The sequence below is a fragment of the Taudactylus pleione genome, unplaced genomic scaffold (genome assembly GCF_031769625.1).
Source record: "Taudactylus pleione unplaced genomic scaffold, aTauple2 ptg000363l, whole genome shotgun sequence".
Lineage (NCBI taxonomy): Eukaryota > Metazoa > Chordata > Amphibia > Anura > Myobatrachidae > Taudactylus > Taudactylus pleione.
The window spans coordinates 1,424,137-1,440,422 of NW_028284764.1; the positions used below are offsets into that span (position 1 = coordinate 1,424,137).

General features: G+C 48.2%; 1 protein-coding gene across 4 annotated transcripts in view; it reads right to left on the reverse strand.

The window, feature by feature from the left end:
- Positions 1–16,286, reverse strand: part of XDH (xanthine dehydrogenase) — a 140,225-nt gene that overhangs the window by 86,591 nt on the left and 37,348 nt on the right. For all 4 annotated transcript variants that reach the window (XM_088444433.1, XM_088444430.1, XM_088444432.1 and 1 more), the window contains 4 exons: positions 14,250–14,376; positions 12,121–12,182; positions 4,547–4,609; positions 1,455–1,541 (listed from right to left, as the gene is read on the reverse strand). In XM_088444433.1, coding sequence (XP_088300559.1) covers positions 1,455–1,541; positions 4,547–4,609; positions 12,121–12,182; positions 14,250–14,376 — 339 coding nt within the window. The remainder of the gene's footprint in view (positions 1–1,454; positions 1,542–4,546; positions 4,610–12,120; positions 12,183–14,249; positions 14,377–16,286) is intronic.

The window sequence follows — 16,286 nt, forward strand, 5'->3', positions numbered from 1 at the left end:
AGATAGAGGCAGTTTCAGTGGGCGTTTGTGGGTAGTAACAGGGTGGCGACTAGCCAGATGCGGGCGTGTCGTGGACAGTGCCTGTGCCTCTTGCCGCAGTTGCATTGGCACCATCAGCCATGTACAGACAGACATTCTGCGCCTCCATAGCGCTAGTGCATTGTCTGATAGTGCGTCTTTGTGCAGGCAGCGGCGGATTAGCACCAGAGCTGGTCCACATCTCAGCTGCGGCATTAGCGTAAAGCTGCAGTCACACTGCATAAATAGATGCCGTCGCGGCTGCAATAGCGTCCATCTCTAAATCCGTCCCAAACCGGTATGTAGTTATGTGACCGGCGGTCACAATCCCAATGGCAGAATGCCGGCTTGGGATTCATGACAAGCATCGAGATACCGACACCAATCATAATCCCGACGCCAGTATCCAGGATGACGCGGACCCGAGTGTGGTAAGTCCGGGGCACCCATCCTCTTAGCCGTGGGGGGGGCTTAGGTATAGGGCACCACGGCGGGATTTGGGGTTAGGCACCCCCGGGGAGGGTTAGGGGAAGGGGGGGTTAGGGTTAGGCGCCACCGGGGGGAGGCTAGGGTCAGGCACCCCCCTGGGATGTTAGGTATAGGTGCGGGGAGGGGGGTTCGGTTTAGGCACCCCTGGGGGGATGTTAGGGTTAGGCACTAGGGGGGGAGGTTAGGGTTAGGGGGGGAGTGGGGAAGGTTAGGTTACTCACGTGCTGCTGAGTAACCTAACCTTCCCTTTGGGCAGCTACTGTTGGGATTTGACCCGGCGGCATTTCGATCCCATTCCAGTCTTTCCAACCCCTCACACTAATATGCTTTGAGACTTAAGGCCCCCATACATCAGAGATTGATTGCAGCAATCGTGCAATCTGCAATCGATTGTGTATAAAAATCTTTCCCTTTTTCAATCGATTGCAGATTGCAGAATTGCCATAATCGATTGAAAAAGGGAAAGATTTTTATACACAATCGATTGCAAATTGCACGATTGCTGCAATCAATCTCTGATGTATGGGGGCCTTTATTTTTGAACACTACTCGTGAACTTTTGCCCAAAGGGTTAACCCCCCCATCTTCTTATCAGTAACATGTCTGAATGCAAAACTAAGATACTATTAAGCAGGAAAAGATATTCAAATGGACTCGCAGGGAAGGAAACGTTTCCAGGTTTAGCAGTGTCTGAGCCTTTCTGGGTGCTGCAAAACATTTCTGCGCCACCTCTGAGATGGCGTGATAAGGCGTTGCCAGGACATGTTGGCAATCCTGCATGGATGTACTTAATAAAAGCAGAATGGATGGATGGAGCAGGGTATACGCAATGCTGGGAAATAGGGGCATTTGCACAAAAGCTGCAGCTCTGCATTTTTTCCCTGTACAGAAACAACCTCATCGTCTCCACAAAGACCTGCGTACAACAGACAAGCCGGGCAAGTTACCAGTAATTCTGGCGGAAAGATTGGTTCTTGTGTTGGGTCCAAAGCTCTGAACTCCGATGGGTCAAATAAAGCTGAAGATGTCGGTATCTATATGAATACAAGACATGAAATTCCAGTGACACATCAGCAGTTAATCCAGCTGATACCCTATAATACATAATTTCCTAGCTGTAAGGAGCTACAGCGTATGTAAATAAATGCTAATAAATAAATTATTTTAATTTAATACTGTAATGCCTAATCCTGTTTCTTAGAAGTTCAAATCATAGAAAGAAAAACCTGTTCTGTTTGTGACATACTGGCCTATTCATCATCACTTAATTTTTACAAAAGCAGGTGAAAATTAACATTTTCATCTGCAATTGTAAAAATTAAGCTTTCGGGCCATTCATCAAGAAGGTAAAGCAAGAGATTTTACAGCTATCCCCTGCTTACCTTCCTCTGGCAGAATGGCCCGCTGTCCCCATACACTAGTATCACAGATATCTCCTGCTTACCTTCCTCTGGCAGAATGGCCCGCTGTCCCCATACACTAGTATCACAGATATCTCCTGCTTACCTTTCTCTCCTGAAATGGCCGGCTGTCCCCATACACTAGTATCACAGATATCTCCTGCTTACCTTTCTCTCCCGGAATGGCCGGCTGTCCCCATACACTAGTATCACAGATATCTCCTACTTACCTTCCTCTCCCGGAATGGCCCGCTGTCCCCATACACTAGTATCACAGATATCTCCTGCTTACCTTTCTCTCCCGGAATGGCCCGCTGTCCCCATACATTAGTATCACAGATATCTCCTACTTACCTTTCTCTCCCGAAATGGTCCGCTGTCCCCATACATTAGTATCACAGATATCTCCTGCTTACCTTCCTGTGGCAGAATGACCCGCCGTCCCCATACACTAGTATCACAGATATCTCCTGCTTACCTTTCTCTCACGGAATGGCCCGCTGTCCCCATACACTAGTATCACAGATATCTCCTGCTTACCTTCCTCTCACGGGAATGGCCCACTGTCCCCATACACTAGTATCACAGATATCTCCTACTTACCTTTCTCTCCCGGAATGACCCGTTGTCCCCATACACTAGTATCACAGATATCTCCTGCTTACCTTTCTCTCCTGGAATGGCCCTCTGTCCCCATACACTAGTATCACAGATATCTCCTGCTTACCTTTCTCTCACGGAATGGCCCACTGTCCCCATACACTAGTATCACAGATATCTCCTGCTTACCTTTCTCTCCTGGAATGGCCCGCTGTCCCCATACACTAGTATAACATATATTTCCTGCTTACCTTCCTTTTGCAGAATGGCCTGCTGTCCCCATACACTACTGTGGAGACAGAGGGCCTGATTCAGAGCCGGACGCTCTGACAAGAGCGCTCGCTCTGAATCAGGGCCCTCCTACCTGCTCGCATAGCTGTGGATGACCACCCACAGCTTGTGCGAGCTGCCAAAAAGATGGTCGCGATGGTCAAGACCATCGCGACCATCGGGCTTGCGACGAGACCCTGCGGTAGGGTCTCGCTGCCGCAAGCCCAGGAGTGATTTTGGCTCTATCAGAGCCAAAAGCACTCCCACTGACATCACTAGTGATGTCAGTGGGGCCGGCCCCAGATGGTAGGCGTTCCCATGGGAACGCCTCCATCTGGGCAGCTACGCCCCCGGCATGCCCACCAAAGGGGGCGTGCTGTCACTCACCATCGACAGCACGCCCCCTTTGGTGCGAGATCCATAGCGAAGGCTTGGCCGTCGCTATTCGGGTCTCACGTATGCGCACGACGGAGCTCCCTCTGTCGTGCGCATGAGCACTAGGGCACCATCGACCCGCTTGCGAGAGCTCAGCGCTCGCGAGCGGGTCTGAATCAGGCCCAGAATTCATCAAGCTCTGAAAATATAATATTTTCAGAGCTTGAGTGCGGTAGCATTCGCCATCTTCAGATGGTGAATGCTCCTGCTTGTGGATCGCAACCCACGCCTTCCCTATGGGAAGGAGGTCCAGGTTGCGAAGAGGGTTCCTGTTGGATCCCTCCTCCCCTGTCCAACTCCTTCCGCCAGATGTCAGGGCTCTTGTGCGCATGCGTGACCTGTAGGTCACACATGTGCACTATCGTAACTGCTTCGAAACCAGCTGAAATTCGCATAAAATTCGCATCAGCTGTTACCGCGTCGGAGCAATGATGAATTGCTCTGGATTCCGCGGCGAGTTAGAATGGAAATTATCGGGGTTCAGACCCTGATAATTAACGTCATGAATAGGCCCCATAGTAATATATAAATTTTATATGATACTATTATCTGAAACTTAAATAATATGAATTATTACTAGTTAGCAGCCTGTCAAAATTACTGGACATTGTCGCGCCCGTGAAAAGTCCCGTCTGAGCGATCACACAGGTCACTTTCGGTCATTACTGCTCATCAGCTTGGGGGCTGCGAGAGCACCAATTGAATCGCTCAGTCAGGTTCCAACTAGTAGCCGCTGGCGCGCAACATACTTGAATTCCCCCACATAGAGGTGAGGAGCAGCGTCAGCCTTTTATATATATATAGATAATGAAAGTGATATCATCGTATAGAATGAAGCTTAGTCGCACACTAATGGAAAAGTTTCTAGAGAGGTGAGTAAATAAAATGGTTCTGTTTTACCGAGAGCAACCAATCAGACATTTATTTCAAAAGCGTGCAAATGCGTAGCGTCTATCCTGTATAATGTTGTTGTCATGACGCTCTATTTTATACCGTATAGGTGTCTTCTCATAGTACCGTCAATGGATAAGACACTTGCATTATCGGTAGCAGCGCTGGACCCACCATTGTTAGTGATAGTCGTCATTATATTGGACAGAAGCTGCGTACATCTCTATTTCGTGCAAACGATTAATCACTTTAGTGAAAATCGGAGCCAGGTGACCCTCAGTGGGACATGAGACAAAATACTACTAACATCATCCGTCATAACTCCAGAATCCTGAGTGCAAACCTGTTCCACCAATCAAGTTTTTGTATTGCAAATAAATAACGAAAATTATTAAATGATTCCAGCAGCACAAATACATAGATTATTTTACATTCTCTCTCACCTCAGTCTCCTCCTTCATGTCCATACAGCAGCCGTTGGTTGTCTTCCTGCCACAGCAGCCATCCTGGAAAAGACAAAATCCTGTTACGAAACCAGCTTGTTTCACGTGCATACTAATTGGTATGGTTATGGCACATGAGAATGACCCTCCTGCCAGCAGTACCTAGGCGAGTCTGCCCTTCTAGCTATTTTGGCACCCAAGCAGAGCCATAACAAGGGTGGTGCAAGGGTGGTGCAACATGTTCCATTGAACAGGGCACAGCAGGGCAGGGGGCACTGTTTGGGCCTGTCAATTTTCAGTTTATAATCATCCTCACTTGTAACTTCCTCTTTCTTTATCCCCGGCATCTCCTGGCCGTTCCTATCTGGTCCCTGGTCGACTCCCCTCTATCTGGCCACCTCCCCAAACACCTTCAGTCACATCAATGTTAAACAGTTAAACACACATTTCAAAATGCTGTCATACCCGTGTCTCAAACCTATCACTTCTCACCTGGCAGTCAGACACCTTACACATGGAGCCATCTACCCAGGGATGGACTGGGGCTCTTAAGTAGCCCTGGCATCAACGTCTGCTGCTCGCGCAAAAGGGGTGAGGCCTCCCCTTTTGGGCGTGGCCTCACCTTACAGGGGTGGCCCTGTATATACCCCACGATTTCTGATGGCAGACATGAACAAAGCCACCTTTAGGTGTTACCAGCACACCCCAAGTACCCTTGCTGGTGAGTTCAGCTGCCGCATTGGGGGGACATACACAGGTTTCCCCGCCACTGATAGTTGCTGCATATACACTACAAAAAACACTCTTTCTATATCTTCATGCAGTGATGTACACGGCTCCAGGCTTGGGCACGGCTGATCTGATGGACAAATCCTGCTGCAGGTGAAGCTTCCCCAGCGCTCTCCTACATCTACAGCTGGTGAGTTATGCTGCATAATTATTGTATCATCACTGCAGCCATTGGATTCACACTGTATTCAGCAGCGACACCTGGATAACAGTGGTACAACGGGATCGGTACCCCTTCATCATCTTAGGGGAAAAATCAGATATGTCATGCCCCTACCCCATGAGGCCACACCCCTTTTCAGGCGCTCGTCTTATGTCCCTGTTTGAATAATAGGGGGTGGGGGGGGGGCGTCAATGCTCTTTGTGGCCCAGGGCACGAAAAACAACGGCTCTGCACCCAAGGACTCACTTATTTTGCCATATAAACCCAATTTGTTTGTTTTGTGTTGAACATTTCCTCATTCAGGATGTTCTGATGAGGGTGAGTGCATAGTCAAACACCATGCCAGCACTGCTAAGTGCACCAAAAAAAGATGCCCTCTCTTTGCCCTCCTTTGTCTCTGCAACAGGGGCGAATACAATTGCACATTTCCCCCACATCGGAGAAACTTTCTCCATTATTTCCAATATAAGTTCAGACAAGAGAACTGTTACCGGTGTGAAACCCCAGTATATAGATTGTAAGCTTGCGAGCAGGGTCTTCCTACCTATATACCTGTCTGTTATTACCCAGTTTTGTTCTATTAATGTTTACAATTGTAAAGCGCAACGGAATATGCTGCGTTATATAAGAAACTGAAAATAATAATAATAATAATAATAATATAGGGCTGAACTGTTAGGGAATGTTTAGCCAATCGTATGGAGTTAGTTACAGTATATACCAATTTATATATTTGCACTGCATTAAATAGTAAAAATAAATGCTAGTTTATTATATATATATATTTATATATACACACACAGTTTTTGAATGCAAAATATGCCCGTTTTTATTTACAGTATCACAGAGGGGAAGTTGGAGCTGGCAGCCCTCACTGGACTATGGAAACTGAGAGGTACGCGGCAGAGACGTTTGTAATGCAGCCGCAGTATAGGGGAGAAATAGCCCCACATAGGGGTGAGTGAATGAAGGGGCAGGAGCGGCGCGTGCAGTCAGCGGGAAGAGACCGGCACACGACCGCAGTGATAAGAGGAGCACCCGTGGGGGCTGCTGGGTGTGTGTTGTCTGAGGTGAGGAGAGTGGGAAGCACCGGAGGAAGTGTGCGGATGACTTGCGGTTGTGAGGTGATTGCTGGGACCAGGGTTGCCGGGAGGACTTCCGGAGCCTATAAGGAAGCAGTATAAGTGGGACCGCAATGAGGGCCCGATTCAGACCCGCTCGCTAGGCTGCGTTCGCACGCAGTCTGCCATTTTTTGCAATCTGCGCATGCGTACGCATCGCTGTGCACGTGTGCGAACTAGTCCACGCGATCGGGAAGCATTCACTCGCTGCGCATAGACTGCTCGCTAGCTAGAGGGACAGGACGAGCCGTTTATGGGTGGTGACAGGGGATGGTCCATGAAAACGGGGGAGTGGTGGTGCGAACACAGGCGTGTCTGAGCATCTCAACACCGTTTCAGAGGCGTGCATAGTTAAGACGCAGCGTCAAAATACATGTCACCTGGCTGAATTTTACACTGAATCACTCGCAGTGCTTGCGGTAAGGCAGGGTCAGCCACAAGTGCTGCGATCGCTTCCGATGGTACTCGATGTTACCGATGGTTGCATACACTTCCTGGACATGACGTGGTAAAGTGGGTGCCTGCATACACAGGCTATGGGTGTCTGCATACACAGAGCGATCGCACGCTAAGACATAGTGGGCATGCTATTGCCTTGCCGGGTGATCGCGGATTTGCATACTTTCGCAGCGTGCGAACGCATCTCACACGCGCATGGAGGGGGGGTTTCCGAGCACCTAGAAAGCCCCCCTGCCCATCGCTCCATTCACCGCTGGCCCGAGCAGCTGAACAATTTAACTTTTTTTTTTTTTTTTCAAGAGTCCCTGTTGTTCTGCCTGGGCTGGCTGTAGGGGGGGCTCAGCGCGAGAGCCCCTGCCAGTCAGTTCCGATAGGCACCGTCGTGACCGGAATGTTAGAGGCTGAGCGTGCCTGCTGCCGGGTGACACTGTATTCCAGCGCTGTCGAATCCCGGAGCTGCACGCTGTAGCTGGAGGTGCGAGGGGGGGAATGGAGCGGGCGGGCGGGGGTGGTGCCAGACTGCTGTATTTATTTGGCTACATTCGTGTTTTTAGGTAAGTGCTGGCTGCGCTGCGGTGTGTGTGTGTATGTGTTAGTGTATGTGTCTGTGTTTATGTGTAGGAGTGTGTCAGTGTGTGTCTGTATGTATGTATCTGTGTGTGTCAGTGTGTGTGTATGTGTGTGGGCTAAGGGGGGGGGCGGGGGGACGAGAAAAGCATGGCAGGAGATTCAGAGCACGACCTGTAGGAGTATAGCAGTAATACACTGTAGAGCAATTTATTATAAAAGTGTCAGTATTAGGGACTACTACTGGGGCACTGCATAGGGGGGACCACCCTGGGGGCACTGTATTAGGGGCACTACTGAAGCACTGCATAAGGGGGGACCACTACTGGGGCAATGTATAAGGGTCAATACTGAGGGCACTGTATAAGGGACCACCACTGTGGGCACTACATAGGGGGGTACTGTATATGGGACACTACTGGGGGCACTGTATAAGGGACATTACTGAGGGCACTGTACAAGGGGCACTACTGGGGGCACTGCATATGGGTTACCACTACTGGGGCACTGTATAAGGGACACTACTAAGGGCACTGTATAAGGGGCACTGCATAGGGGGACCACTACTGGGGACACTGTATAAAGGGCACTACTGGGAGCATCTATATATTTATTTGTGGCTAGATGTTTTTTCGGTAACCAAGACTTTGGAAACCCCCCTTTCAAAATCCTGCGTTTGCCACTGGAGGGGGTACTGAATAGGGGGACTACTACTTGGGACACTATATAAGGGGCACTACTGGGGGCAATGCATAGCAGGGACTACTACTAGGGGCACTATATAAGGGGCACTGCATATGGGGGACTACTACTGGGGACACTGCATAGGGGGGGGACCACTACTACGGGCACTGTAAAAGGACTACTACTGGGGGCACTATATAAGGGGCACTACTGGGGGTACTGCATAGTGCAGTGTTGGCTAACCTTGACACTCCAGCTGTTGTGGAACTATATATCCCAGCATGCCCTGCCACAGTTTTAGCATGCCCTAATAGCAAAACTGTAGCAGTGCATGCTGGGTTATGTAGTTCCATAACAGCTGAAGTGTCAAGGTTAGCCAACACTGGCATAGGGGGATTACTGGGGGGGGCATTATATAAGGGGTACTATTGGGGCCACTGCATAAGGGGGGACTACTACTGGGGGCACTGCAAAGGGGGGACCACCACTGAGAGGAGGGGGGTCTTTAATAAATCATGCTGGCTGTATTTATTTGCCTGAGGTGTGTGTGTGTGTCTGTGTCAGTCACTGTGTGTCATAGGCTGAGTGGTATATTTTACTGTAGTGGTCCTAAATCCTGTGTAAGCTGTTTCTATCTATCTATCTATCTATCTATCTATCTATCTATCTATCTATCTCATATCTATCTATCTGTCTATCTACTTATTTATTTGTGGCTAGATATTTTTTCATTGGTTCGGTAACCAAGGATTTGAAAAACCACTGCATCTAGCAAGCGGGCCTGAATCGAGCCCTAATTCCTCCCCCCTCCAGAGTGACTGACAGCCAGGAGCCAGAGAGGAGAAGAGATTGCTGTTCCTGGTGCTGAACCTGAGTGGGGAGCAGTTGTCTCAGCTTTGTAGCAGCTGCACCCAGCACAGCACGTTTCAGGCAATACAGACGGCTGTAGTGTTAAAAGCTTTGCACTAGAGCAGGCCTGGCCAACCTGTGGCTCTCCGGCATGCCCTGCTACAGTTTTGCTATTAGGGAATGGCAAAACTGTTGCAGGGCATGCTGGGACTTGTAGTTTCACAACAGCTGGAGAGCCACAGGTTGGCCAGGCCTGCACTAGAGAATAGTTAGTTCTCCCCATCAGAGGACAAACCGAGCTTATATATAGATCCGACTATTGTTCAGGCAGCAGAGCCGTAACTAGACTTTTTGGTGCCCTGTGCCAGAAAGAGCATTGGCGCCCCCCTCATTTTTCAAAGGGACATAATGCACCCAAAAAAGGGGAATGGCCTCATGTGAAAGGACCAGGGAAGGCTAGGAGATGCTGGGGATGAAATTAGAGGAAGCTACAAGTGAGAATGATAATAAACAGAAATTTTACAGGCCCAAACAGCGCCCCCTGACCTGTGGCGCCCTGTGCCATGGCACTGGCCGCACTACCCTAGCTACGGCCCTGTCAGGCAGTTCCAATCCCTAAAAGCAATCAGTTCCAGATAAAGTGATAGAGACAGCTTCTCACACAGAAACTACTCCCTCAGGGAAGACAGGGATTAAAAAGGTTAATTAAGTGATATCTGAGGTAAACGCCCCATGATAAAGTGAGTAAAGAGAAAGACACCTCAGTCAGGTTAGCCAGGGTTACTTGCTCCAGTGATAAAGCATATTGGTTCTCTGCAACAGTCTGTGTGATCTTAACAGTAAAAAGAAGCTCAGGTTCTAATTAACTTTCACTAAGAAACTGAATTACATCAAATACATCAACTTCATTTAACCAGTGCAGTGTTTCACGGGAGTTAACTTATGCTACATAAATCCGAGAATAAAGTCACACGAGTATATCATTACTAGGGAGTGTCAGTCGTCTTCAGGGACAGCGTCACCAGGTATCAGGGAGATATAGGGGCCTATTCATCATTACTACAAAATCAATGGAGGTAATTAGGTTTTGAACTCGCATGGAGTTCTACCTAATTAACGGAGGAATTCATCATTCCTCCGCTCCATCAGTATCTATTCCAAAAAGCTGTCATTTTTGCGATGACAGCTTTTCAGGAAATAGATACTTTTCCCTGTCTGCTCTAACTTACCGCAGCTCTAATCAGTGCTGCGCATGCGCCGTTACGTACACGAAATCGGCGCATGCACGGCACGGTAATTCTATGTCCGTCCGCCCCCCCCCTACCTGGCCGCCTGTCGAAGGCTGTGGATCCCAACCTCCCGCCTGACCCCAGTCTGCAGCAGACAGTACGGCCAGGCACAGGGGACGGGCTGAAGATTTTCTTTTTAAACTTTACTGTGTTATGCTGGGAGAACACACAGAGCAGCAGCCGGAGCCAGAGGAGGGACCAGGGAGCGACGGAGGGAGCCGAGGAGGGCCTGCTCACGCTGAAAGCAGGTAAGTATAACCCGCTATACGCCATCTGAGAATGGCGTATAGTAACACCGTCAATTCCCAAAATACATAATTTTCTGAATTTTACTAATGTATGGGGAGTGTGGAAATTAACGCAGACGGACGTAACCAGGAGATATCAGTGATATCTCCTGTGTTAAGTGTGTTAATGAATACTAGAAAAAGGGTAATTAAGGAAAATGTCCATAAAACTGTTATTTTAGTGTTGATGAATAGGCCCTATATAGTGTCAAAACAACGATTTATTCAAACGTGCACCAACGCAAGGGGTACTGGCCAGACTTTAAGGGAATTGAGAGCCCCTAAGACAATTACTTGCATGCATAAATACTAGGTAATTGACTGTGCACAAAATAACGTTGAGTTAGGAGCTGATTCAGAGCTGCTCGCTAGATGCGGCTGCTCGCTCCCTGCGTATGTAAATTAATCTAAGTGACGTCAAGGCAGGCGCTCGCACGGCAAGGCATAAGCACGCCCAATATGTCTTGGTGGGCGATCACTTTGTGTTTACAGACGCCCACCAGCCTGTGTTTAGCCGCCCACTAGCGTACGTCATCTCCTGGAAGTATAAACAACCATCGGTACATCAGGTTCCATCGGATCTGACCGCAGCGCTTGCGGTTCACTATACCCTTCCGCAAGCACTGCGAGCTGCATGCATGCGCACATTAGCGAACATCGACAGCAATGAGCGGCCGCTTGCTAGCGAGCGGGTCTGAATCAGGCCCTTAGTGCGGTATATTCGCATCTGCTGGATTGTGATTATTACTTGATGCGTTGGAAATATGTCCTAACCCCTTTCTCTACCGTCTGAAGAGGGCGCAAGGGTGACTCGGTGTTCCTGCGTGCTAGGTTAATAAAACTTCAGGATCAGAGTGTATTTACTGTTGCCCTATGTACGCCTCCTACTGCATTTCAAATTGTTGATGCGTCCGCTTATTGTACAACTTGGCTCCTTCGTGATATTGTTAATTGTGAATAAATTTACACTGTTGTTCAACCGTGAGGAGGAAAACTCTGTTGTCTGTATCTTTACTGCAATTAACCTGGACTATTCGAAAGGGCTAGGAGGCAAGTTTACCGGGTAAGGACACATCAGAACAATACACAATATTGGGACTAGTAAGCATAGGGGTACCACACCGGGACACATATGTATCGTATGAAAAGGTGAGACTACGCCCAGACATCCATACAATGTATATTGCATACGGCATGCTACTCTGTCATAGAATACACCACCCTACACTGTGCCGTGACACCATTGCTATATGCTGTTCTGTTCCACCATAATAAGAGAGCATCGATAGCTCTGCCACCAGCGTTATGCCCTCTCGCCTGGATGTGGGGCAGATAAAGTAATTAAACAAAGATTTGGAGCACTCACTTTGGCGAATGTTCGGAAGCCCTGAAGAATGGGACGATATCCTGTACAACGACACAGATTTCCTGTTTTGGATACAATTATTTAGACATTAGTGTGGGTGTTATTTAGATCACATTTATTATGCAACTAATAAAGGCTTTCTATGGTCATAGGACTTCTTCCTAACTCCTAATATCCTTGTATTTCACAGCAGGGAGCGACCAAATAATACCAATTTCTCGGAGTTGTATGAATTTAAAAGAGTGATATAACTACCGTAGGAGCAGCATGTCTCTTATATGGGGCCAGGCAGGAGAGGGGTCCGGCAATACGGACATATGAATTGCCCCCAAAATTTTGCTATGTTAGGCTGTTAGATTTAAAGCTACATTTTGATTCTAGTCCCCTGACCACCCCATTGCAGCCACCTAGGAGAACAGACCGCAGCTGCATTCAATGGTATTCTCCTGAAATACCTGTTACGACGACAGTCTATAGCGAGGGGGGGGTGTTGGGAGGGTGTGCGCTCCAGCACTATCTCCTGCTCCTGTATTCAAGCTAGCCAGCCAGCTACCTTTACCAAGATGTCCTGGAGGCAGCGCAGGGGATCAGGTAATGGGCTGCTAATGAGAGAGCAGTGCTATCTTTTCTTACTTATTTCCACTGCTCTCTCATTAGCAGCCCATTACCTGATCCCCTGCGCGATCACGATCAGCAGAAGCAGCCTGTCTTATTTCACTGGGCCACTGCCGAGGAGTAGATCCCCAATATATAAGTGCACAGGTTCTAATTTTCCATATCTATCTATGATATACAGTAGGAGTATATTAATACCTCCTTCTCTCCCCGATAGAATTGAGGGACGCCTCAAATTACCTTAATCTATTTAAGAATAATTAGGACTTGTTGAATCTTGGTGATAGCAATTTTAATATACAGTATGTCATGTGTTTTTTCACATTTGTATTTATGACAGATATTTGATATTTTCGCCACTTAACAAATTGGGGTAATTTCCCCTATCAGGGGTAATTACCTGTTGTTCACTTATGTATGTACGTACACTAATGCAATCGCAACTATGATCCTGTACGCAGCTGCTGTGCAAAAATATGCTAATGCATGGAGCCACCTGGAAACGTACTGAGGGCCTGATTCAGCAAGGAACGCACGCTAGCAGACGCACGCACCCAGCCGCTGCGAGGATATGCTAATCAATGCATACGCACGGAGACCGCAGCACAAGATGCAGATGCCCAGCCCCATATTAAACTGCCCATCTCCCTTTACTCAAAGCAAGATAGCGTAAACATTGGTAACATTGAGAACCATCGGAGCCATTAGCATATTAGTGGTTGACCTGATCTGACCTGCCGCAGGATTTTGGCCGCTTCCTGTGTACAGCTGATGGTGTGGCTGCGTATGCCGCCGCCCTGCCTTAACTATGCATGCCCCTAAAATGGCGTCCCAACGCACAGGCACGCCTGCGTAGCCCAAACACCCCCTGTCACCACCCACAAACGGCACTTCCTGTCAATCAATGTTGGAAGGGGTCTGCGTACACGCTGCGTATAGTCCGCATACGCTTACCCGATCTCACTGGCTAGTCGCGCACGTGCAGTGCGATGCCTGCGTGGTATGGAAACATCGGCCAAGTGCATGCGCTCTCTCCTGTGCGTTCCTTGCTGAATCAGGCCCCGAGACACCCACCGGTGGCTTCGCAGATCCAAGCAAGTGCGTAGAAACACGCAGCGGTGGTTACAGATTGTTTGATAAAGGACTATCTGAGTAACCCTATGGACGCGCAGAATCACGGTGGGAACTGAGACATGCCCCAAAAATGTCTGCCACAAGCCTGCGTTTTTTGCTGTCATTCAAAACGCTCCCTAAATGACAATCAGTTTGCAAAGAAATCCTCACCGCAAGCAGCATTGCTAAGGTATCTTGGCACCGGCGCAGTGTGTCGGTGACGCATGCACAGTAGGACGATATTCGCTCAACTTTGTAAGTATGTAAAACTCCATTTCACATTCTGCTGGTGTGCGAATTGTTCTACACTTATAGGACAGATTAACAATACCGTGTGCTGCTGTGGACATACAGACGCTCTGATTGGCTACAGGTGGTTCAGTCTACAGCATGTCCTGTACCTTGGAATGCATTTTCAATTTCCTCCATGCTGGGTTGGGGCGTATTGCGTAGCAAGGCGTAGAGAGACATTACAAGTCCGGGTGTGCAGAACCCACACTGGGAGCCATGACTCTTCGCTATCCTCTCCTACAATTAGAAATGGAAATAAAATGAAAATTTCACCTTGATCACGCTCCATATGTCTCTTCCCACCCTGATTTAATCTATAATACATACATTATCTCTCAATTTACGGATTATAAAGGGATTAATATATAATGTTACATAATTTATTTCTTGCTGCTGACGCTGCCTGTGAGTGTGAACTCTTCCCAGTTCCCACCTTATAATAGCGTATAATATATACATTACCTCTCAGCGCCTGGATCATGAAGAGAATCATATTATATCAGAGCCAAATAATGTATTAGGTGATGCTGGCAGTGCCTGTGAGTATGCAGTCTCACTATAAATTGTTATTGTCATATATGTGATAGTGTGCCGCATATTGTAAAATCTATATAATAAAAATCAACTGCTGGAAAATAATTAGGTCATCATTCATCATGATGGCGCATGCGCGTGTATGTGCAACCTACTCACCGCCTAAAGGTTCCCTTCCCGGCAATGGTGCCCGCACAACTCTCCACTCTATTCATCTCGGCCCCCAAAATTAATCTCACATACTCGTTACAGCAATCCTGACAGTCTCATTCACATCTCTCCCACAAACACTGTCCCTTTATCCTGTGCCCCCTGGAGTGCCAGATCGGTCTGTAATAAACTGGTTCCCACCCATGACCTATTCATCTCCAACAATTTGCATCTCCTAGCCATTACTTACACCTGGATTTCACCCTCTGACACCACTTCTGCTGCAGCTCTCTCCTCTGGGGGCCTCACATTCTCTCACACCCCTCGGCCCGGGGGTCGCCATGGTGGTGGTGTTGGGGTCCTTCTATCCTCTGGTTACAACTACCAACTTATACGCCCTGAACCATCCCTTACATTCTCTACATTTGAGGTTCATGCTATACACCTCTTCCAACCAGTATACCTGCGAGTAGCTGTCATTTACTGTCCCCCTGCCCCTCCCTCCAAATACCTTGACAACTTTGCTTCCTGGCTCCCTCACTTTCTCTCCTCAGACCTTCCCTCCATTATCCCAGGTGACTTAAATATTCCAATTGATATCCCCAATGATATCCCCATTGATATCCCCACTGATATCCCCACTGATATCCCCACTGATATCAGTAATGAAATCCTCTGCTTCCAAACTCCTTACCCTCACATCTTCATTTGGTCTCTCCCAATGGACCTCCTCATCTTCCCATGTGAGTGGGCATTCTCTTGATCTGGTCTTCACTCACCATTGAGATATTTCTGCCTACTCTAATCCCCCATTACCCCTCTCTGACCATCACCTTCTCTCTTTTAACTTATCCCTCTCTCCTTCCCCTCCTCTACCTCCTATGGCCACTATCACTAGGCGTAACATTGAGGCTATCGACACCACTTCTGTTTCTTCCCTACTTGACTCGCTTCTCTCCCCTTTGCTCTCTCTCTCTCCTGCCCTGAACAAGCTGCTTCCCTATACAACGCCTCCCTTACTTCTGCTCTTGACTGTGTTGCTCCGGCAATCACTACTCACCCTCACAGATCCACACTACAACCCTGGCATTCCAAATGCACCAGATACCTGCAAAAGTGTTCATGAACCGCCGAGCTACCGTGGAGAAGGTCCCGCTCTAAGGCAGATTTTCTCCTTTTTAAATTTATGCTGTCATCCTACAGTGCTGCCCTTTCCCTCTCTAAAGAGTAAATTTTCAAGCACCTCATCTCCTCCCAGTCCTCAAACCCCCAGCATCTCTTCACCACCCTGAACTCCCTCCTCTGCCCACCCCCTCCTCACCTTCCCTATTTGCTCTCTGCCTTTGCTACCTACTTTACATCTAAAATTTACTCCATACGTCAGGATATCAAATCCCACCAGTCCCCCAGCACTACACCTCCTTCTTTCCCGGATCATCCCTATCCTTTCATTTTATCTACAC